Raw genomic sequence first — 21,660 nt, forward strand, 5'->3', positions numbered from 1 at the left:
CGTTTCTATGGTAGAATATTTCTACTGGTCATTTATATTAGGTAATAGACAATCTAATAATATTCGCAAATTGTTTCGTGTTAACCACATTGTGTTACCAGTTATTCATAAAAATATTTATATAAAATTCGGCCTACATAATTACTGTATAAAACCCCGTCAGCACCTCTCGTATAAACACTGTGAGACTGAAGTTTGCCGTAATTATTCTTTAATATCCAAAAAAGAACATTGTTATAAAACCAATCACTATAAACAAAGTGCTATTACCAGGTAAGGTAGCATTTGCTTTAAGTACAACTTTAAATCTGAAAGATTAAGAAGAATAGATGTAAATGAACACGTCGATATGTGAATGCTTACCTTTGTTTTTATTTCTTATCATGAAAAAAGTATAACTAAGGGACGCTACTACAGCTGAGTAATATTGTATTGCCAAAAGTTTTGTCCCTTAGTTTAAATTTTATGTTAATGTGTGTACACGTACATATAAATGGACCATTCAAACAATACATATATATATATATATATATATATATATATATATATATATATATATATATATCGATGACGGAGACGACTATATATATATATATATATATATATATATATATATATATATATATATATATATTGATAAGATATTAAATGTTTGACGTCGTCTCAGTCATCGATATCGATTATATAAATCAATACCTGTTTGACTTATTGTTTAGGGAAAATAGACTGAATACAGCGATTTCTACATATTTTAATGATTGTCAGGTGCGTAGCTAGGGTCGAGTTGAGACTATGCAGATCGAAGACGGACAACATATAAACCCCTTCACTCCCTACCTCCCTTAGTTTTCTTCCAAATTCGGGTTTCTGGTTTGGCAAAAACTTCGATTTTTCAAAATTTCATTACGCAACTTCGTGTTTACGTACAGTCAGCCACGCGTATGATTGTTTATTAAAACAATAAAGGTCTACAATGGTGCACATACGCAGGATTACACTTCCTCAGTGGTCGATATATATTTCTGATGTCGAAATGATAACGCACTTGCCTTATGTTCTGTTACTTGAGTTTTACGCATAGGCGTACTGGAGTTTACTCACGATTGTGTCCGGAAATATTTAACCTCAGATATGACGCAAAATACACATTCAAAATAACCATTAATAAGGGTTGTTGTTCATTTCAACGACACTGATCTGTATATAAACATATTACTTATGGCTTTGTGTAAACATGTTAACAAAATCGAAATTCAAATAATAAGATCATGACCATTTTAAAACTGGACCAGGAAGTGGTACACACATTTAACTTTTAAGAAGACTACCTAATCATTACAAAACCATGAAGACATTATTTTGCTGCATTTTTTGAAGACATTGAAAAGAGAAAATAAATGTTGTACCATACCTTTATGTGTTTCGAGAATACATCCACAAAACGATCATCGATATTAAAATTACATTGTATGCAATCGATAATCTCTAATCTTCGCTTTGGATGATACAACATTTATTTATTGCAGAACTTGCTCATGTTAATTTAAACAGGTAAAAACAGCATACTCAGAAAGGGCTCGGTATTTCTGTTGAGCAACACAGACACTTGAAAATGGCAAAGAAGAGAGGTAAATTTAGACCTGCGGTACTGACTTAATTACCATTATAACTGACAGAGGAGTAAAAGATATACAAATGTGCGTTCTTCATGTGTTAACTTCATGTTTAGATCAATTCATCTTAAGGCGCCACAACCAAAGTTGAACATTTTTTTCTCAAAACATTTATAAATGTATGATTTACTGTATAAATCGATATATGTATAATTTGTCAAGCGGAGTGTTCAGTTCAATTTAATCATGTAAAAGGAACGTTGGTACATACGTATTAACAAACAAATGCTCCAAGTTTCATAATGATATGAAGCAACAACAAAAAGAAAAAAAAAGAACCAAGTTTAATGAAAAAAAGAACCAAGTTTAACGATTATCATTTAATACATGTATGGTGATATGGAGCAAGGATGTTCTCGAATGTTTTGCTTATGTTTCATGATTTCATGAAGATCACCAAAAACGTAGGATATATAAACAAAGTTTAATAAACTCAATTAATGTAGGAGATTTGAAAAAAATACTAAATGAATACATAAACTAAGTTACATTTTAAAGATTATTTAATAAATGTATATGTAACAAAAACGAAAATGAACAGAAGAATCAGGATATTTATAATCATTATTTAATACATACATGTAGGCGATAGGGAGCAAATACGACATACAAGACGCACAAACTGGCGCAGCACTGTCTTTATGAGCACAAGTATGAGAGAAGTGTCATATTTGGTTTAACTTTCTTTATGGATTGAAAAATCATACATTTCAATGCAGTTTTCAACTTCATGGGTTAGACTCAATTTGCTTGAACATCTAATGTAAACAATGCGTATAATAAATCTGTGAATTTCTATATAAGTTTCTTTTTCATTCTAATGACTACATCAAAGAACATTTTTTTAAATGCACAACCGTTTTCCTTGTTTAATGTTTGTCTGCTCATGTCATTATGTAAACGATATATTCTAGTAAAAGAAGCACTTTATGTTCTGCACTTATCAAGAAGCACTCCATAAAAAAGCAGCATCGCAAATCTAGCATGAATAAGGCTGTCCTCGAGTGTGCATTCAAGTGTGGTTTTGAAACAAAACCAGCAACACAATTCTTACACCTGCAAGGTTTCTGCCGTGTGAGAAATTTCATGAGATGCAGCATAGAAGATTTACGAAAACGCAGCACCACACATTTCACACCTTTACGGCTACTCTCCGATTGGAGATCTGAACATAAAATATACAAGCAGCACCACATGTCTAACACTTGTACGGCTTCTCTCCTGTGTGAATTCTCATGTGGCGTTGCAAAGATGATCTTCGAGAAAAAGCAGCAGAACATGTATCACACTTGTATGGCTTCTCTCCTGTGTGAATTCTCATGTGGCGGTGCAAAGATGGTCCTCGAGAAAAAACAGCAGAACATGTGTCGCACTTGTATGGCATTTCTCTTGTGTGAATTCTCATGTGGCGATGCAAAGTTGATCTATCAGAAAAAGCAGCAGAGCATGTGTCACACTTGTATGGCTTCTCTCCTGAGTGAATTATAATGTGGCGATGCAAAGATGATTTTTGAGAAAAAGGAGCGTCACATATATCACACTTGTATGGCTTCTCTCCGGTATGTATTCTAATGTGGCTCCTCAAACTTGAACTGTGAGAAAAAACAGCACCACATGTTTCACACTGGTATGGCTTCTCGCCGCTATGAATTCTTATGTGGTTCTTCAAAGTTGTTTTATGAGAAAAAGCAGCAGAACATGTGTCACACTTGTATGGCATTTCTCCTGTGTGAATTATAATGTGATTGTGCAAACTTGTTTTTTTAGAAAAAGTAATGCCACATGCATCACACATGTATGGCTTCCCTCCTGTGTGAATTTTAATATGGCCCTGCAACGTTGATCTTTTAGAAAAAGCAGCACCACATGTCTCACATTTGTATTGCTTCTCTCTTGTGTGAATTATCATGTGGCTCTGCAAAGTTGATCTTTCAGAAAATACAGCACCACATGTTACACACTTGTATAGCATCTCTCCTGTGTGAATTCTTATGTGTTTCGTCAAATGTGATTTGCTAGTAAAAGCAAGACTACATAATTCACATTTGTATGGCTTCTCGCCTGTGTGAATCAAAATGTGGCTATCCAAATGTCCTTTGTGAGAGAAAGCAGAAAAACATGTTTCACACTTATATGGTTTCTCTCCTGTGTGAATTCTCATGTGGCGTTGCAAAGATGATCTATCAGAAAAAGCAGCAGAACATGCATCACACTTGTATGGCTTTTCTCCTGTGTGAATTCTAATGTGGCCCAGCAAATGTGATTTTCGAGAGAAAGCTGCACCACATGTATCACACTTATATGGCTTCTCCCCTGTGTGAATTATCATGTGTCTCTGCAAATGACAACTTTTAGAAAGAGAAGCACAACACAGTTCACATTTGTATGGCATTTCTCCTGTGTGAATTCACATGTGTCAGTTCAACTGAGGTATTATAGAAAGAAGCAGCACCACATAGTACACATTTGCATGGATTGTATCCTGTGTGAATTGTAATGTTGTCGTGTTTGTTTTCTCACCAACACCATCAGCATCAGATGTCGAGCATCCCTGCCGTTGCTTTCTCCATTCGCGAGGTTTCAAATCTGCTGAAAAACACATGAACTATTAGAATCGAAAAGAAACAAGTTGTTCAAAAAAGACATATGGTGGTATTTAAACAGGTATCACACTATTAAACAATACATAAACTAGAACAAACCAGTCTCAAAATATTAAACGAGACAAAATCTGGTATTGACAGGTCTCACAATAATCAACCAGACAAATGCGGTATTTAAACAAGTTTCTTACTGCAAGAAGCCAAACATATATTTTTATTTATAGATAAGTGGTCGGTATTTACACGGGGATTGTGAAAACTTCTTAAGATTTGAGGTAATACAAACTAAAAGGAATGTTATAAGTTGTTAAGGGTTGGCCACAGTGGCCTTTGCAGATGGTAACGACCCCATAAAGGTTTATTATCGCTACAAGTGCATACAAAACACACCATGAACAACGTTTTTGTTTAATAGACTGTTAAATATTACGAAATATTAAGAAAATGCAAAAACAGATAGCACAAAATAACCTCAAAAAAGGTTTAGAGTGGCGTCCTGAGTGAGGTCATTGATAAAGTTTAACATTAAGTTCGACAAGCGACGTATGAAAAATCTACAGCTGCATTTTTGTTTCGACGCCATTTTTGCAATGTTCTGTCGATTTGAAAGTGTGTTTTTATTCCAGATATTTACTAGATAACTTGGATTATTAACACAATACCTATCTGATAATAGATAACTTACGGATTTATTCATACTTTGACATTTATATGTTTTGGCAACTAATTAAAACTAAACAAACTAAAAGAATATATGTTAACATGTTCAAGATAAAATGTACAGTATCTTAAGCAATCAGCATTGAAAAATATTCAAAACTCTTTGTTAGTTTCATACGACGTAATGGAGTTACTGTATTGTCAATATAAGTCATTTGTTCTGAATAAAATCGACATATGTATCTAACGTGGGGTGGAGTTAAACGTTCAAGATCTAAATTAGTGCTTTTAAATCAAACACATTGTCAAAACATCTGCAGAAGGTACAGTCTAGTAAACACACATTAGCTTGCCAGGAAAGATAACTCAGAATATTCAATAACATATGTATGTCATATGTCGTTTATTTCATTTCTTCAATATATATATATATACATATACAGCTTAATATACTGAAATATTTTTTGTGCACAATTTTGCATCGTTGACCACCTTTCGGTCATAAACCAGGTCGATCAGCGTCCAATGTTATGATGCGGGCCCTGATAGTGTTTATGTTAAGTCTAAATAATTGTATGTTGACGCTTTTTTTGACGATTTTTGATATGGCAAATCCTTCACGTACAAATTGGGTAGTTATTCCGATCGGGATTCCGGGTTAAAGCATATTGCGTCTATAAAATATCATAAAAACAAGAAATATTACCAGATTATGTTATTTTATATTAGTTCCGTACACAATAAATAAATATCCAACGAATAATTATGAGTTTGACGGGTTTTCTTCATTTACTTCTGTCAAAACATAACGATATATACACGAAGGGCAGCTGCAAGGCTTTAGGGCACAGTTTTAAAACAATAGGAACAATTCGGCCATGGCCAAGTTGTTACGATTATCTTTACGAGGTATATCTCGAAGCTTGTCGGAGGTCAAGTCAGTCAACTTTCGCTTTATTGGAAAGGTAAATAATGTGTTTATATGCATTAAATGCTTGTTTTGTGTAAAATAACTTTTCACTTACATGGTAAACCATGAATATAAACCTTTCTGATCAATTTCAACCATAAAATACTTCACTTAATACAATTTCAATATTTTTCAAACACCCCCTGTTTTTGCACAAACGCGTTAAGACGTTAGGGATTGGGAGAATCCCGTAAAACACGTCTATTATTTTAGACTATATTTATGTTAAACAACGAGCCGGATGTAAATTTACTGAATAATGCATGTTTTCTTCCGATAACGCCCGGGGTTTACGTTTGAACAAGTCACGATAACGGACCGAGAATCACGATAACGGACCGAAAACAAACTTGTCTGCAAAATGCAAGTTTAAGTAATGTTTTTATCACTTTGTTCCCTCAACGTCAAGTCGCAAAAACAAAAATCGTTAAATACTCAGAGTCGGCTGTTAAGTGTTTTTATTGACTAATCTAAAAAGGTTTCATAATACATAAATGGACAAATATCGAAAGGAATACCTGTGATCTAACCGCCATAAATATCGGCTTGAGATTATCATTGTATAAACCACCAATCACTTTATCAGCACCACGTTCACAGTGTGAGACTGCAACATGATATATCTGTACGTTTTATTATATCCGGAAAGATCAATGATGTAAATCCAACAACCATGCAATGGCATTACCAGGTACGGTAGCATTTGGCTTAATAATAACTTAAAATCTGGAAGAAAAATAGAAGTAAATGAATACGTCGATATGTGGTGATTACCTTTGTTTTTATTTGATATCGTGGCAAATTTATAACTAAGGGACACTACCACGGCTGAGCAGTATTATATTGCCAAACGTTTTGTCCCTTAGTTTAGATGCATTTATATGAGTTTTCAGTTGATGTGTGTAAGTGTGCGTGCGTGCGTGCGTGCGTGCGTGTGTGTGTATGTATATATGTATATATATATACCATAGTAACCAGGGCCATTCAAACAAAACGTAGCCTGTGTTAATAAGTAATAATTTTTTTGACGTAGTCTCAATCATTATATTTTATTATATAAATCAATTCATGTTTTAGTAACAGTTTTTAAGGATAAAAGACAGGATACATTGAAGTCTTTATTTTTTTTATAATCGTTTAATCAATAAAAGTCCACGAAGAAGCACATGATATAAAAAAGGGTTGTGTGTTCTTGTGTGAATAAAAACAGATCTGTATGCATATAATGCTATCAAAGTGTGTAAATGAATGCCCTGATGTATGAAGGATAATCGGTAAAAATATTACACTAACCTTAGTCAAATGTTCTAAAAGTCATGCTTTTATTACTGAAGTGAGTGACAGAAAATTTTAACGTCAAACACAATCACAAAAGAAAACATTGAACAACAACACACAACTCCACAAACCACATAGTACATATATAATAATTATTGAAGTGGTAATTACCTTTGTTTTTATCTGATATCGTGTCAAATTTATAACTAAGGGAGGCTACTGCAGCTGAGCAATATAACATTGGCAAAAATTTTGTCCCTTAGTTGAAATGCTATTATTTGAGTTTTCAGTTCATATTTGTGTGTATATACCAAAGTAACCATGGTCATTCAAACAAAACGTAGCCTGTGTTCAAAAGTTATGTTTTTTTTTAACTCTTCTCAATCATTATATCGATTATATAAATCAATACATGTTTAACAGTGCTTTATTAAGGATAATAGACAGGATACATTGATTTCTTTGTATTTTTATAATTGTAAATGGCAATTAAAGTCGGCCACGACGAAACTCGAAATCACGATATAAAGTAGTGTTCTAGTGATTAAATACATATTTTAAGCATATAATGCTATCAAAGTGTATGTATGAATGTCCAATCGTATAATTGAATTCTTGTAAAAATATAACACTAACCTTAGTCAAATTTTCTAAAAGTCATGCTTTTATTACTGAAGTGAGTGACAGAAAATCATAACGTCAAAACAATCACAAAAGAAAACATGGAACAACAACACATAACTCCACGAAAAACACAGTACATATATAAATAACTAGGTGGTTGATCGATGAATGTTAGGCACCGCCTTGGAAGCATTTTATAGCATTTCCCTGCTTGTTTTATATCGGCCAAATAACAACCCAATTTGAAAAATTCAAAACATCAGATAACGACGTTTTCTCAGTTCGTTGGGCTTTATATACAAACATGCTTTTTTAGCAGACACCGTAGTTTTGCAATTGTAAAATTGCTTCGGCATCTTAGAGTTTGAAGTCTTCTTGAACAAATGAAAAAAAAACAACAACATATTTTACACATTAAAAAGACAGAATCCGGCAATTACTCTGATATGAATTAATATACATACTACCTGTAGCAAATATTCTATGTACTGTCAGTGTCTCGTATTTCAGAATGATCCTCGTAAATCATATATCATGTAAGGAAGTATGTTCATTTAAAACAAAATGAATATTTAATATAAGTACTATGAGTGTTACACATAGGGGTGATGTGCGTTGACTTATTAATCTTAACATTCCCAGGTTGATAATTGGTGTTGTAGTAATCGTTATTATTTAAATAAAACTATAAATAGTTTGTACAATTCAGGAGCATAGCTGAAGCATTTCGAAGGATACGCCTGTTTAATTTGAATGAATACTCAACATGTAAAATAAGATCTTTGAGGAATACGCTAACGTGTTCATTAACGCCAGCATTAAGCGAATTTCAGTAAACCTTAACCAATTTTACCCTTCATGTACCGTTAGAAGTCTAGTTCTCGTACACTCTTGAGTTTCTTTCAAGATGCTGCTCTTATTGTGCAGATATACACTTTGTCCGTGGTCGACATTTTCGTCTTCTGTCGGGATTAAATATGGTCATAATTCGGTTCGGTTACATGAGTTTTACGCCTGGGCATACTGGAGTTTACAAAGAATGGTGTCCGGAATTAATTTACTGTACATATTACTCAACATATGAACACACACTCAAAATGACCACTACTATGGGTTTATCTACATTTCGACGACACTGACCTGTATATTAACATATTTGCTTACGGCTTTGTATTAACGTGTTGACATACTCGAAATAATAGAATCATGCACATCTTATAACTGGACCAGGAAGTGGTACACATGTATTTAAGAAAACCAAAATGCATTTAAATTTTAAGAAGAATACCTAATCAATACAAGACCATGAAACACATCATTTTGCTGCATTTTTGGAAGACATTTTAAAAATAAAATAAATGTTTTACCATACCTTTATGTTTTTGGAGAATACATCCACGAAACAATCTGTGATATTAAAATTACAATGTTTGCACTCGATCATCTCTAATCTTCCCTTTGCATGATACATTTTATGTTGCAGTTGCTCATGTAAATAAATAAAAAAATACATGCTCAGGTAGGGCTCGGCATTTCTATTGAGCACTCAACACAGACACTTGAAAATGCAGATGGCAAAGAAGAAAGGTAAATGAAGACGTGTGGTACTGAGTTCATTTCCATTATAACTCGCAGAGGATTAAAAATACAAATCAGCGTTCTCAATGTGCTAACTTTATGTTCAGGTCAGTTCTTCCCGTTAGGTTGTTGACATTGTTAACTTATTGCTGCATTTATAAACAATTCCATTAACAACTTGTTATGTTGTTAACGTTGTTTACTTACTGCTGTATTTATAAACAATCCCTTAAACTTGTTAGTTAGGTAGTTGATGTTAAACACTTAGTGCTACATGAATCTAAAATCCATTTAACAACTAATAAGGTTGTTGACGTTGTATACTTGGTGCTGCTTTTAGATACAATCCCTTTAACAATTTGTTATGTTGCTGACGTTGTTAACTTACTGCTTCAGTAAAAACAATCCCTTTAACAACTTGTTAGGTTGTTGAAGTTGTTAACTTACTGCTGCATTTATTAACAGTCCCTTAACAACTTGTAACGTTGTTGACGTTGTATACTTGGTTCTGCGTTTAGATACAATCTCTTTAACAAATTGTTAGGTTGTTGATGTTGTTAACTTAGTGCTGCATATAAATATAATCCCATTAACAACTTGTAAGGTTGTTGATGTTGTACACCATAAAAGTACTGCATTGACGTACAACTCCTTAAAATAAACTTGTTAGGTTGCTGATGTTGTACTTTAGTGCTGCTTTAAGATACAATCCCATTAACAACTAGTTAGGTTGTTGATGTTTCCAACATAGTGCTGCATTTAGATATATTCCCTTTAACAATTTGTTAGGTTGTTGATGTTGTTTATTTAGTGCTGCATTTAGATACAACCCCTTTTACAACTTTAAGTCTTGTTCAACTTGTTTAACAACTTTAAAGGTCTTTGGTGTTGTATATTTAGTGGTTCATTTAGATAGAATCCCTTTAACAACTTGTAAGGTTGCTGATATTGTATAATTTGTGTTGCATTTAGACACAATCCCTTTAACAATGTGTTAGGTTGTTGATGTTGCATACTTTGTGCTGCATTTAGAAACAATCCCTTTTACAACTTGATGGCTTGTTCAAGTTGTATACTTATTGCTAACACAAACATAAATAATAGAAACATACAGGCATATATAGGCGAAATCCCTTTTACAACATGCTGGGGCTACACATCTAGTGGTGCATTTAAACATTAAATACAGAAACAGGTTTCACACAGATGAGACTCCATGCGTATTAAGAATATAGTATTGAGGCTGCAAGAACTAATTGATCGGGTATGCGTGGAATTTTGTGTGCACTAGGTGATCAACGTACATATGTGTACAAAGTAACAATTTAGGATTAAAATGCATGATAGCATAAGTTAACAATTTAATGGATAGCAACGAATGATCAAGAACGGCTTCAAATAGGATTAATCAACGACATTTAAACTCAACTGTACCTTCATCCCGTCAGTGTACCAACAAAGGTAAACACAAGATAAAGCGTAAGACAGCGCGCTCGACTTCGCCGCTTTGACTTATAAGTAAATACAATAATGATGTGAAATGTGCCTGTCAAAAGCAATAAAACAATCAAATTAAAAAGTTGACAAGAATCGGATTTTGAATGATTGGCTATTCAATACCAACCCTTGTTCTATTAATAGTAACCTTGACCTTGATACCTAGGTTGTTTAACTTAAACTTGAAACAAAGTATTCTAACTCATCGCAGTAACTGTAAAAAACAAACAATATTTTGTGACACCGAGTCTTACATCTTTCGAACAATGGAACAACATTTCAGGTTACGGGGTGTGGTACTTGTCTATTTAATGTAAGTCAACTCAAAAAATAAAATGTTAAGAAAAAACAAACGTATTTATAAGGCTTCGAAAAAAGAGATGAAATAGTGCGCCATCCTTAATTTAGTTCATGTTTAGATTAAATAGTTGAAACCATACACACTCATCAGAGTTTATACTGTTTTTTTATACCCTATGTTTTGGATATAAAAAATATTAATCATAAAAAAATCGACCAAGTTCGATTAAGTATGCAAAATATGACGATGAGGTCAGGATAAAATGCTTTCGTTTGTAATTGAATGCTTTATTTTACTTTTTACCGCACTAGCGTTTTTACTTCTTCGCACACCATAATCATATTTATAACGAACATATGTATCACCAAATTTCTCGACCAAATTCGATAACTAAACAAATTTGATTAAGTTGGGACAAATAAGGGAATTCCTCGTTCCCAGACAATATTTAAGTGACTGGGATCATCCGTGTAGTGCATGTTCTTTAATGACGTGGCCATTCATAATAAAATCAAAGTTTTAAAAGGATGTGCCAATTATATATTTGTTTTGTTTCGTAATGATTTTGATGATAATTCAATTGTTTTTAGTCGTACATTAACAGAGCGGCCTAGAGGCTTGCACTTATACAGCAGCACTGAAAAAGGGGGAAATGCTGATATTTGCTAAAGGGTGTTGATTTATGAGTAGAAACATTTAATTTATCATTGTTCTAGAATAGAACGCATATTAAATGCTTTGGAATGGGAAACATTTTTCGGCCGCTAGTCACATGAAGCAGCTAGGCCGCCAGGCCGCTAACTTCACGCCGCTAGGCCATTTCAGAGCGTGGTCAGGGAATTGATATGTAGTTTCTAGCTTTCATTCGGTTGAATTATTATTATTTTCATCATCATCATCATCATCATCTATTTTTCATTATTATTATTATTATTAACTTCATCATCATCATCATCATCATCATCATCAGCAGCAGCAGCAGACCCACAATCACCACCACCACCACCACCATCATCATAATCAGCAGCAATAATAGCAGCAGAAGCACAACCACTAACACCCCAACCATATCATCATCATCATTATTATCATTATTTTTTAATTATTATTATATTAATTATTATTATTATTATTATTATTATTATTATTATTTAAACGCCAAAGACCGCTTTATGCAGGATACAAAAGCAAGATGTATATGTATCAGGTGATAAAATGGAAAACGGCTACGAATTTAAATGGACTGTGTCACAGATTTGCACCAAAAAAAAGTTTTTTTTCTGTAACGAATCTCAGGACATTGATCTAATAAAATATGTTACGCTTTGATGTCATAATTGTAAAAAAAGTACCAAAAAGTAAGAAAAAAATGTGGCGGAGACCGGGTTCGAGGTATTTGTCCTACTAGATTTCATATAAATCGTTAACACTTTATAAAAACTACATTTGTTTAATAGTTCTAATCATACTATAAGTCGAATTTGAGTAAATAAGCTTCTGTTCATACATTCCATACCAAATAGCTGAGAGCCACTATATGCCTCTTTTGAACCCGACTAGTCATGTTTAGGATAGGATTTATAAACACATATTTTAATGGAGTTTTTAAATATATAAATTGACTGTTTAGTATAAGACTTTATATATAGTGTTGTATTGTGTTCTTAATATTTTGAGGTCCTCCGGGATTATCCATGGATTGTAAAGCTGTTTACGCTTGAAAATGAACTAGCGGTTAAGCAGGAATTAGGGGCGATGCTATAAACGTCGTGTTGTTTAACAAAAATAAAATATTGTGTTTGCTACGATTGTTTGTCTGTAAAACATTTGAACTGAAAGTTGAACGCCTTTCAAAAAGTAGATTCTATCTTTCGTCTCAATCCTAAACTTTATTGAGAAAATACATCGCAGAATTTACACAGACATGAAACCAAGATGCAATATAACCGCACTTACAGGAAGGAAAACCTTGATACATTATTTGCAATTTTAACACAAATACATTCTTTGCAAAGACACATGCTTATTCACTCAGTAAAAAACATTAAACACACGAAATATGTAAATCCTTTTATACGAAATATGTAGTAGAACACATGGCCCCAATTTCTCGAAACTTCTTAAGCTTAACAGGCTTAAGTAGCTTATTTCAATTACTCAAAATACATACTTGAATGGAATTTTGATAAATGAAAAATGGTTTAATTTAAATAACATATAGATAATTCCAATATAAAGTATAAAAACTCTTAAAGAAGTAAATATTATCCAAATTATTGAAAACCAAAAATAGTGAGTTTAGCTTAATCCTGTTATAAGGGACTTAAGAAGTTTCGAGAAATTGAGTCCTGTTGAGCTCATTCACACATCATACAAGTAATTTATTATACAGTCGTTTGCTCGAATTCCAAGGGATCGGCGACAATATCTGGAGCCGAGCAAGAACGCTCACACTCGTGTGTGATCACCAAGCCGGGCAAGTGTTTTCTCCAGTTACTGCGTTTTTTTCCACTATACAAGACCCTTTTCACAATTGTAATTTTCATCTTTTAAAACTACTGGTTGGAGAGCAGTAGCCGCCGGAAAGCAGTAGCCAGCAATCGCTTTTTAATCAGATTTTTTTTTAAATCTTCTTAAAGAAGGTGAGAATGGTAAAAAGAACAACATTTGCATCGAATCAAACACAAAGCTTAAGTTTTAATATTTTATTTACGAATGGTATTGGATATGTCAAAAAGTTCGACAAATTTCTCGTGGAGGATGCTCACGTGAATGTTACTGCGCATGCGCAATTGAATAAATTTGCATATCTAATTATAGCACTAGAATTTACCGATAGTCAAGTGTTGGTTATGAACGATTATTCGTCGATGAATCACAGCAAAATGTATTTTTAAAAAACGCCTGTTGAAATGATATTTTCATATTGCCCATCAATCGCTTTCAAACAATATTGAGACATATTCAAACTTTTATGTATCCATGGTACTGTTTTAGACGCATTGTTAAAGCGAGCCTACATCGGCGCTTGGTTACTAGTATTACTTTCCTGTTCAATAGAGGCGCTCCATGGGGAAATTATACTTAATAAGCCGATAAATATTGGTTTTATAGTCAAGGAGCGGTACTGAAAAAAACATGCAAAAACTGCCGGCTACTGCTCTCCAACCAGTAACTAAAAACTAAACTATGTTTACAGGCAGCTTTTTTAAATTAAAACGCCACATGGATACACTTAAGAGAGAGAACCCATATATATGTCTAGTATGCACCAATACTTTATTTTCGAAACGATCTTGAACAAAACAACACGAAAACACATGTTAGTTTGCATATTTAAAGATACGTGGGCCTTCTTTGTTTGAGGAACTATTATTAAAACGCCACTTGAGTGAACACTTAACATGATAAAGATATGGCTGTCAACTATGTGGTTATGCACTTTTTACTTCGTTAACTAGATGAATCAGAATCCACACAGGGACATGTAAACCATATAGATTTTATTTAAATATAGACGTAAGCTCCAATGCCATAATTAAGCATACAGGCGAAATCCCGTAAACAACTTATAAGGTTATTAATGTTGTATACCAAGCGCACTGCATTTAGCCCCTTTATTAACGTGTAAGGTTGTTAATGGTGTATACTTAGTGCTGCATTTAGATACAATCCCTTTAATAACTTGTTAAGTTGTCGACGTAATATACCTAATAATAACACAAGCATAAACTACAGGAACATACAGGCGAAATACAACTTGTTGGGTTTTCCATGTTGTATACCTTGTAACGTTGCGTTTATAAATAATATACACACACGTATTTCACACATGAAATAATTAATGCATATAAGGACTTTAATATTGAGGCTGCAAAATACTTCTTGTACAGATATGCTGGGATTGTTTGCGCACTACGTCGTCTAGGTGTGTGTACATAGTACATGTTCAAAAATTTAAATGCACAACAGCATAAGGAAACTTATTGTATAGAAGCGAATGTACAAGAACAACTTGAAAACAGATTTTCACAACGACTTTAAACTCAACTGAACCCTTTACCCGTCATTGTATAAACAAAGGTAAACAAACAATAGAATAACAAACATTTAATTACAAAGGTTTATTTACAAAGGTTTAAACATTATATTTTCGCAGACAAAAATAAACGTATAGGTTACATGTATTTCTTTACATTTCCATGATTGTCCTCCTTTTGTATGTAGCGTATTGTAATGATCGTAAAAACAAGGGCAGATGAGCAAACGGAAATTATGAGTTGATATGATAAAATGGTTATTATCCGTGTAATACTTTACTTCACATTTTTATTTTGTATCAACTGACGCAGAAGCACAAACAGTATTAAACATACAGACCAAGTTTCAAACAGAATATTCAATGAATGAGGAAATATGGAGCAAATACGAAATTAACATATGGACCAAATTTCGATATGACTCACCTAGAAAATAAAGGACATCTAAGGTAAAAACGAAATGAAATTATAAACCCATATTGATGAGGGTAATTTGATTAATGTAGGAGATATGGCACAACTTAATATGAAGATAACATATTAATCAAGTTGCATAGTTATAAGTCAATAAATTTTCAAATGTACAGTATATAAATCAATATATGAACAGTGTGTCACGCCGATATAATAGTAAATGTAAAAAGGAATAGTGGTATATACGACATTAGCGAATATATGCTTGAAGTTTCATAAAGAAAATTCAGGGAATGAATTAAATATGGAGCAACAACTAAATGAACAAAAGAACCAAGTTTTTTATTATGATCATTTATTCTCCCACCTCAGATAAGTAGATCCAATAATTTAATCATGCTAAAAATTCTTATCTTGTCCACGGGCGAAGATAAAATGCCCGTATGGAACTACTTTTTAATGGTCACCACATTAAAATTACCTCCCTTGTTGAAGAATGTCATCGGTAGCATCATCTTGTCTTATGGCATTATTTAGAACACTTATTAAGTATTTCTCACTTCAAATGTCATCATTAAACAGTTTTCACGAACCTTTCAAGAAGTAATGCTTCACTCCCCTTAGAACTATTTAAAGACCGATCTGACTATTAACATAATCTGAATCTCTGCGCGCATATCTATGACAACCACGATTTATCGCAAATCCATACGCAATTATTTTCACTAAGCGCAAAATAGTTCCAGCAAAAATACATTATTACTTAATTTTGTTAAACTGAGGTGGGGAAAAAGCATCTACCTTAGCCGCTCGAGTAAGATAGGTTTATCCCGACCCTCGCGCAAGGTGTTTTCCGGAAACTCGGTAAACCTCGTTTCCGCTAAACACCCTACGCTCGGGTCGGAATAAACCTATATTGCACTCTCGGCCATTGAATATACTTATAATCCATGTATGGCGACATGGACCAAGGAAGTTCTCGAGTGTTTTTGTTTATGTGTTTTAGTAAATCGGGGCTTTGCAGAAAACAGCAACATATAACTCAATGTTTATTTCCCTTGTATAATTCTCATGCAGTGCTATAAATCAGCTTTTGAGAAAAAATCCTACCAAAAAGCCATACCACATATTTCAAACATGTATGGCTCCTCTCCGGTGTAAATCCACGTGTGCTATTCACATCCAATATTTCAGAACAAGCAAGACCACATGTCTAACAATTGTATGTTTTCTCTCCTGTGTGAATTCTCATGTGCCTCTGCAAACTTGATTTTTGAGAAAAAACAGCACCACATGGCTCACAAATGTATGGTGTATCTCCTGGGTGTATTCTTATGTGTCTTTGCAAATTTGATCTTTGAGAAAAAGCAGCATCACAAATAATACACTTGTATGGCTTCTCTCCTGTGTGAATTCTCATGTGCCTCTGCAAACTTGATTTTCGAGAAAAAACAGCACCACATTGCTCACATACCAATGACTCCTCTCCGGTATGAATTGTCATGTGGGTTTGCAAAGTTGATCTACGAGAAAAAGCAGCACCACATTGCTCACAATTGTATTGTTTATCTCCTGTGTGTATTCTAATGTGCCTATGCAAAGTTGATTTTCGAGAAAAAGCAGCACCACATCTATCACACTTGTATGGCTTTTCTCCGCTATGAGTTCTCACATGTCTCTGCAAATCAGATCTTTTAGAAAAAGCAGCATCACATAATTCACATTTGTATGGCTTCTCTCCTGTGTGAATTGTAATGTGGCCTTTCAAATATGATCTTTGAGAAAAAGCAGCATCACATGTTTGACACTTGTATGGCTTCTCTCCAGTATGAATTCTATTGTGGATCTGCATATGGCATTCATGAGAAAAAGCAGCAGAACATGTCTCGCACTTGTATGGCTTTTTTCCTATGTGTTTTCGCATGTGGCTCTGCAAATGAGATCTTTGAGAGAAAGCAGCAGCACATGTTTCACACTTGTATGGCATCTTTCCGGCGTGAATTTGCATGTGGGTTTGTAATTTTGAGTTTCAGAGAAAAGTATCACCATATGTCCCACACTTAAATGACTTTTTTTTTCGATGTGAATTTTCCTGTGTTTTTGTAAATTTTATTTCAGAGAAAAAGCATCACTCATGTATTGTTGCAAACAGACTTTCATAGAAAATGCAGCGCCATATGAATAACATTTATGTTTGAATGACATTCGTTGTTTTTAACTTAGATCTTTGAGAAAAGGCAGACTGAAATGTGAACATTTTGTCTTCAATGTGAATTCATGCATTCTTGTACATGCTGGCTTACGCTCCAATTAGAGGACTTAGTATAGTGAATGTACTAATTCTCACAATTAAAATAGTCAATGTGTGTCACAATTGTACTCGTTTTCTCTCGAACACAATCAGGAACAGATGATATGCGTTCTTCCCGTTGCTTTCTCCATGCATGTGTTCTCAAATTAGCTGAAAAAGACATGACTCAAAGAATCAAAGACACGAACCTGACTCTAAAATACTAAAACACCAGACATAATCTGGTTAAAAACCCAGTCTTAATTTTAAACTAGTCTTAAATAAAATCGTGTTTTCTAGCCTTACAATATTATTTAAATCAAACAAAATCCGACATTAAGGTATTAGCCATGTAATACAACTCGGGAAACATCGGGTAACATCGACACATATCGCCACACGCCGTAACAGATCGCGACGAACATCGGGCGTATTCGGCCTGTACCGGATGTTGCTATTTTTAGAAACAGAAGGTATTTCCCGGCTATTCATAGGTCAGTAATGGAATTTCTACATCGTAGGATTTGGAAACCTTGTGATGTTTTTTCTCATGAATATACGTTTAAAATAAATAAACACTAAAAGTACACGCTGACAGTTGATTACGATACATCTAACAATTTGAGTCATTACAGTTAAACATGGATTATAAGTGAAATATACGCGTAAGAGAAGATTTTCTCTCGAAAAAACAAACTGTCAACAATCGGCATGGAACTGGGATATTCGTATCAAAGGGCTCTGAATGTAAGTATCCTTGAGCAGTTTTGTACGTTGATGTGTTCAAAAACGTTTGTTTTTTAATTTATCTTTGGAATTCTTAAATCATTTTTATTAGCTAAATGTTTAGACAGCATGTTCATATTTTACATGTACTCATGTACATGTTACATATTTTTATATGTACTTATGTACATAACTTATGTTTAAGATATGATATGAGTATGTAATCTTTTAATTGATTGTTTTATCTTAGAAAAATATTAGACTTGAATTTTTGTTTAAAAATGATGTGATTTAGTACGTGACCTACTTCTAACATACCACAATACATGTACATACCCGTTATTTGTTTACAAAATGCATATTTTCAAAATTAACCTGTGAAAAAAAGTTGTATGTGGTTTGGGGCTTGAAGCCGCATCTGCTAGAACACTATTGACATTCATTGGCTTGGTGTAGATCTCGTTAAAACCCCATACTGTTGTGAATCATTATCAACCATATGCACAACAACTACACATTTGTGCCTACCAACCCTTACTCTTGGCTAAAACAGATATTAGTGCAGAATGTATAATACTTGTGCATTTGTATTTTACGGTGGTAGTTTCTGCTGGTTGATAATCAGAAGTCTAATTTCTTCCAGGCAGGAAAATGACTGAATATTACTTGGTCAACAACACTGGGTTATGAAGAATTCCAGCCTGCATTAACTATGTTGGATCCTTGAGAGCGGATTTGACAGTCATGTCCATCCACAAGGCAGTCGCATCTGATCGAGATGATGTGAGTATTTCATATAAAACATATCTGACTTGGTTTTTGTTTGTATAAACCTACTGTATTCAATAATCAAGTGGTGGTGGTGGTGGTGGTGGTGGTGGTGGTGGTGATGGTGGTGGTCAAGTGGTGGTGGTGGTGGTGGTGGTGGTGGTGATGATGATGATGATGATGATAAATTTTTTTGATAAATTTAATAATTTTCTTGATATATATACATGTATGTATCAGCTTGTTGTTTTTTTTTCAAAATAATGTCGAGAAATATTAAACTGTTTATATTTTATTTTGTATATGTATGGCAGTATAATTATCTATACTAATTAGTTAGAAAGGCTTTAAAGAACAACTTTTTTTCCTTTACAGCACTAAACGTTCTTGATGGGTAAAGAGCCTGAAGGTGCATGAAAACCAAATCAGCATTGACTCAGCATTGAGTAGTTATCATCTGTGCACACACTACAAGTACAAAGCATGGGAACAGACCAAACTTCAAATGTTGAAGAGTGAAGAATTATTGTGAAAAAACTAATTGTTAGAATACCAATGACAAAATAAAACAGATATACATCAAATTACCCACAGAGATTGTTTACATGTTATAATATTAAAAAAACACACATTAGTTGAGAACTTTCACTCTGATATTTTTGGAGGGGCGAGCCCACTTAGTGTCCTTGTTTCTTCACATATTTTAGTTTAAAAGTACACTCATTTGTTTTAAACTCTGTATTCTGAGTTAGTATCATAAGTAAAATTCATTTATTTGAAAGAGTACATTTTATGAATAAGTCCAATTAAGCTTTATAATTTTTTACAAGAAAAAGGTTGATTTTTAAGCATTTTATTAGCTATAAAAATGTATGGTAACATGACATTATGCATATTTTCTTCAAAACTGGACGGTAAACTATCATAAATTGTCTTTTAAATTGTTCAATAGACATCATAGATAATATCTAAAATGATTTCAGCAGCTTGCCTTATAGTTAACTATTTTTTATGAATTTTATAAAACTGCTATATATTTTCAAACATCGAAAAACTGCTCTTTTCCGAAGAATCATAAGATCAATCAAAATGATGTTTTTCCATTTTTATCAATAATGTGTTCGTTTGAACTTTAGTTTTCTGTTAACTGAAATTTATTTTACCAGAAACTGTTGTGTTTATTTCATAATCTCTGATAATGCGAAAAAAAGATCAAATATAGACAAAATATTTACTTGTCGCTCTTTGTAGCCCTTGGAGTTTGGGGGTGGGTGTAATGATTCATAAATATCTTTTTTAATTCACGGTAAAAAATCTTCAAAATTTGGATAAAAGTCCCATAGTGTACCGTGATTATAACTATGTTGTCGGTTAAAGCTTTTAAAAAAGTGTGTATTACGCGGCTAATACCTTACACATGTTTCAAAACGATCACACCATTCATAGATTATTTTAAAATTAGTAAGTATTATGTGCTAGGTAAAACTAGTGTTGCCATATTAAACACGACTTTTTTTCGGTTGTTAACAGTCTTACAAAACAACAATTCATATACCTGCAAATTCTTGTCACACGCCATTAACCATATTATACAACAGTATTAAACCATAACTTGGTACCAACCTGCACTACAATATTCATAAAGTCTGATTAAAGCAAAACAATAAAATACACAGGCATAAAACGGTAAACAAGTTATAAGTATCTCAATTTCAAGTCGGGTATTAACAATATGGGAATATTTGCAAATGTCGTTTCTATGGTAAAATATTTCTACTGGTCATTTATATAAGACAATCTGATAATATTCGCAAATTGTTTCGTATTAACCACGTTGTGTTACCAGTTATTCATAAGCAGATTTATATAAAATTCGGCCTACATTATTACTGTACAAATCCCCGTCAGCACCTCTCGTAACACTATGAGACTAAAGTTTACCGTAATTATTTTTTTATATCCAAAAGACAGCATTGTTATAAAACCAACAACTATGTACTAAGTGCTATTACCAGGTAAGGTAGCATTTGGTTTAAGTACAACTTTAAATCTGAAAGATTAAGAAGAATTGAAGTAAATGAACACCTCGATATGTGAATACCAACCTTTGTTTTTATTTCAAAACATGGCAAAAGTATAACTGAGGGACGCTACTACGGCTGAGTAATATCGTATTGCCTAAAGTTTTGTCCCTTAGTTTGAATTTTCTGTTGATGTGTGTACGTATAAATGGACCAT

At 33.3% G+C, this 21,660-nt stretch overlaps 1 protein-coding gene and 1 pseudogene across 3 annotated transcripts; both read right to left on the reverse strand.

The window, feature by feature from the left end:
* Positions 1-1,907: 1,907 nt before the first annotated feature.
* Positions 1,908-7,388, reverse strand: LOC128221965 (zinc finger protein 845-like). 3 transcript variants are annotated; one of them, XM_052930690.1, is made up of 2 exons: positions 7,356-7,388; positions 1,908-4,259 (listed from the first exon to the last, which is right to left on the reverse strand). In XM_052930690.1, exon 2 carries the CDS (start codon positions 4,063-4,065, stop codon positions 2,872-2,874), a length of 1,194 nt encoding a protein of 397 aa, XP_052786650.1. In that variant the 5' UTR covers positions 4,066-4,259; positions 7,356-7,388; the 3' UTR covers positions 1,908-2,871. The 3 variants fall into 3 exon arrangements, with proteins under 3 accessions (XP_052786650.1, XP_052786649.1, XP_052786648.1); XM_052930689.1 differs by having other exon boundaries at positions 1,908-4,262; positions 7,356-7,378; XM_052930688.1 differs by lacking the exon at positions 7,356-7,388 and adding an exon at positions 6,425-6,667 and having other exon boundaries at positions 1,908-4,262.
* Positions 7,389-15,321: 7,933 nt separating this feature from the next.
* Positions 15,322-21,570, reverse strand: LOC128221967 (zinc finger protein 300-like; annotated as a pseudogene).
* Between the last annotated feature and the right edge of the window lie 90 nt (positions 21,571-21,660).

Source organism: Mya arenaria, chromosome 16 (assembly GCF_026914265.1).
Source record: "Mya arenaria isolate MELC-2E11 chromosome 16, ASM2691426v1".
Taxonomy (NCBI): Eukaryota; Metazoa; Mollusca; class Bivalvia; order Myida; family Myidae; genus Mya; species Mya arenaria.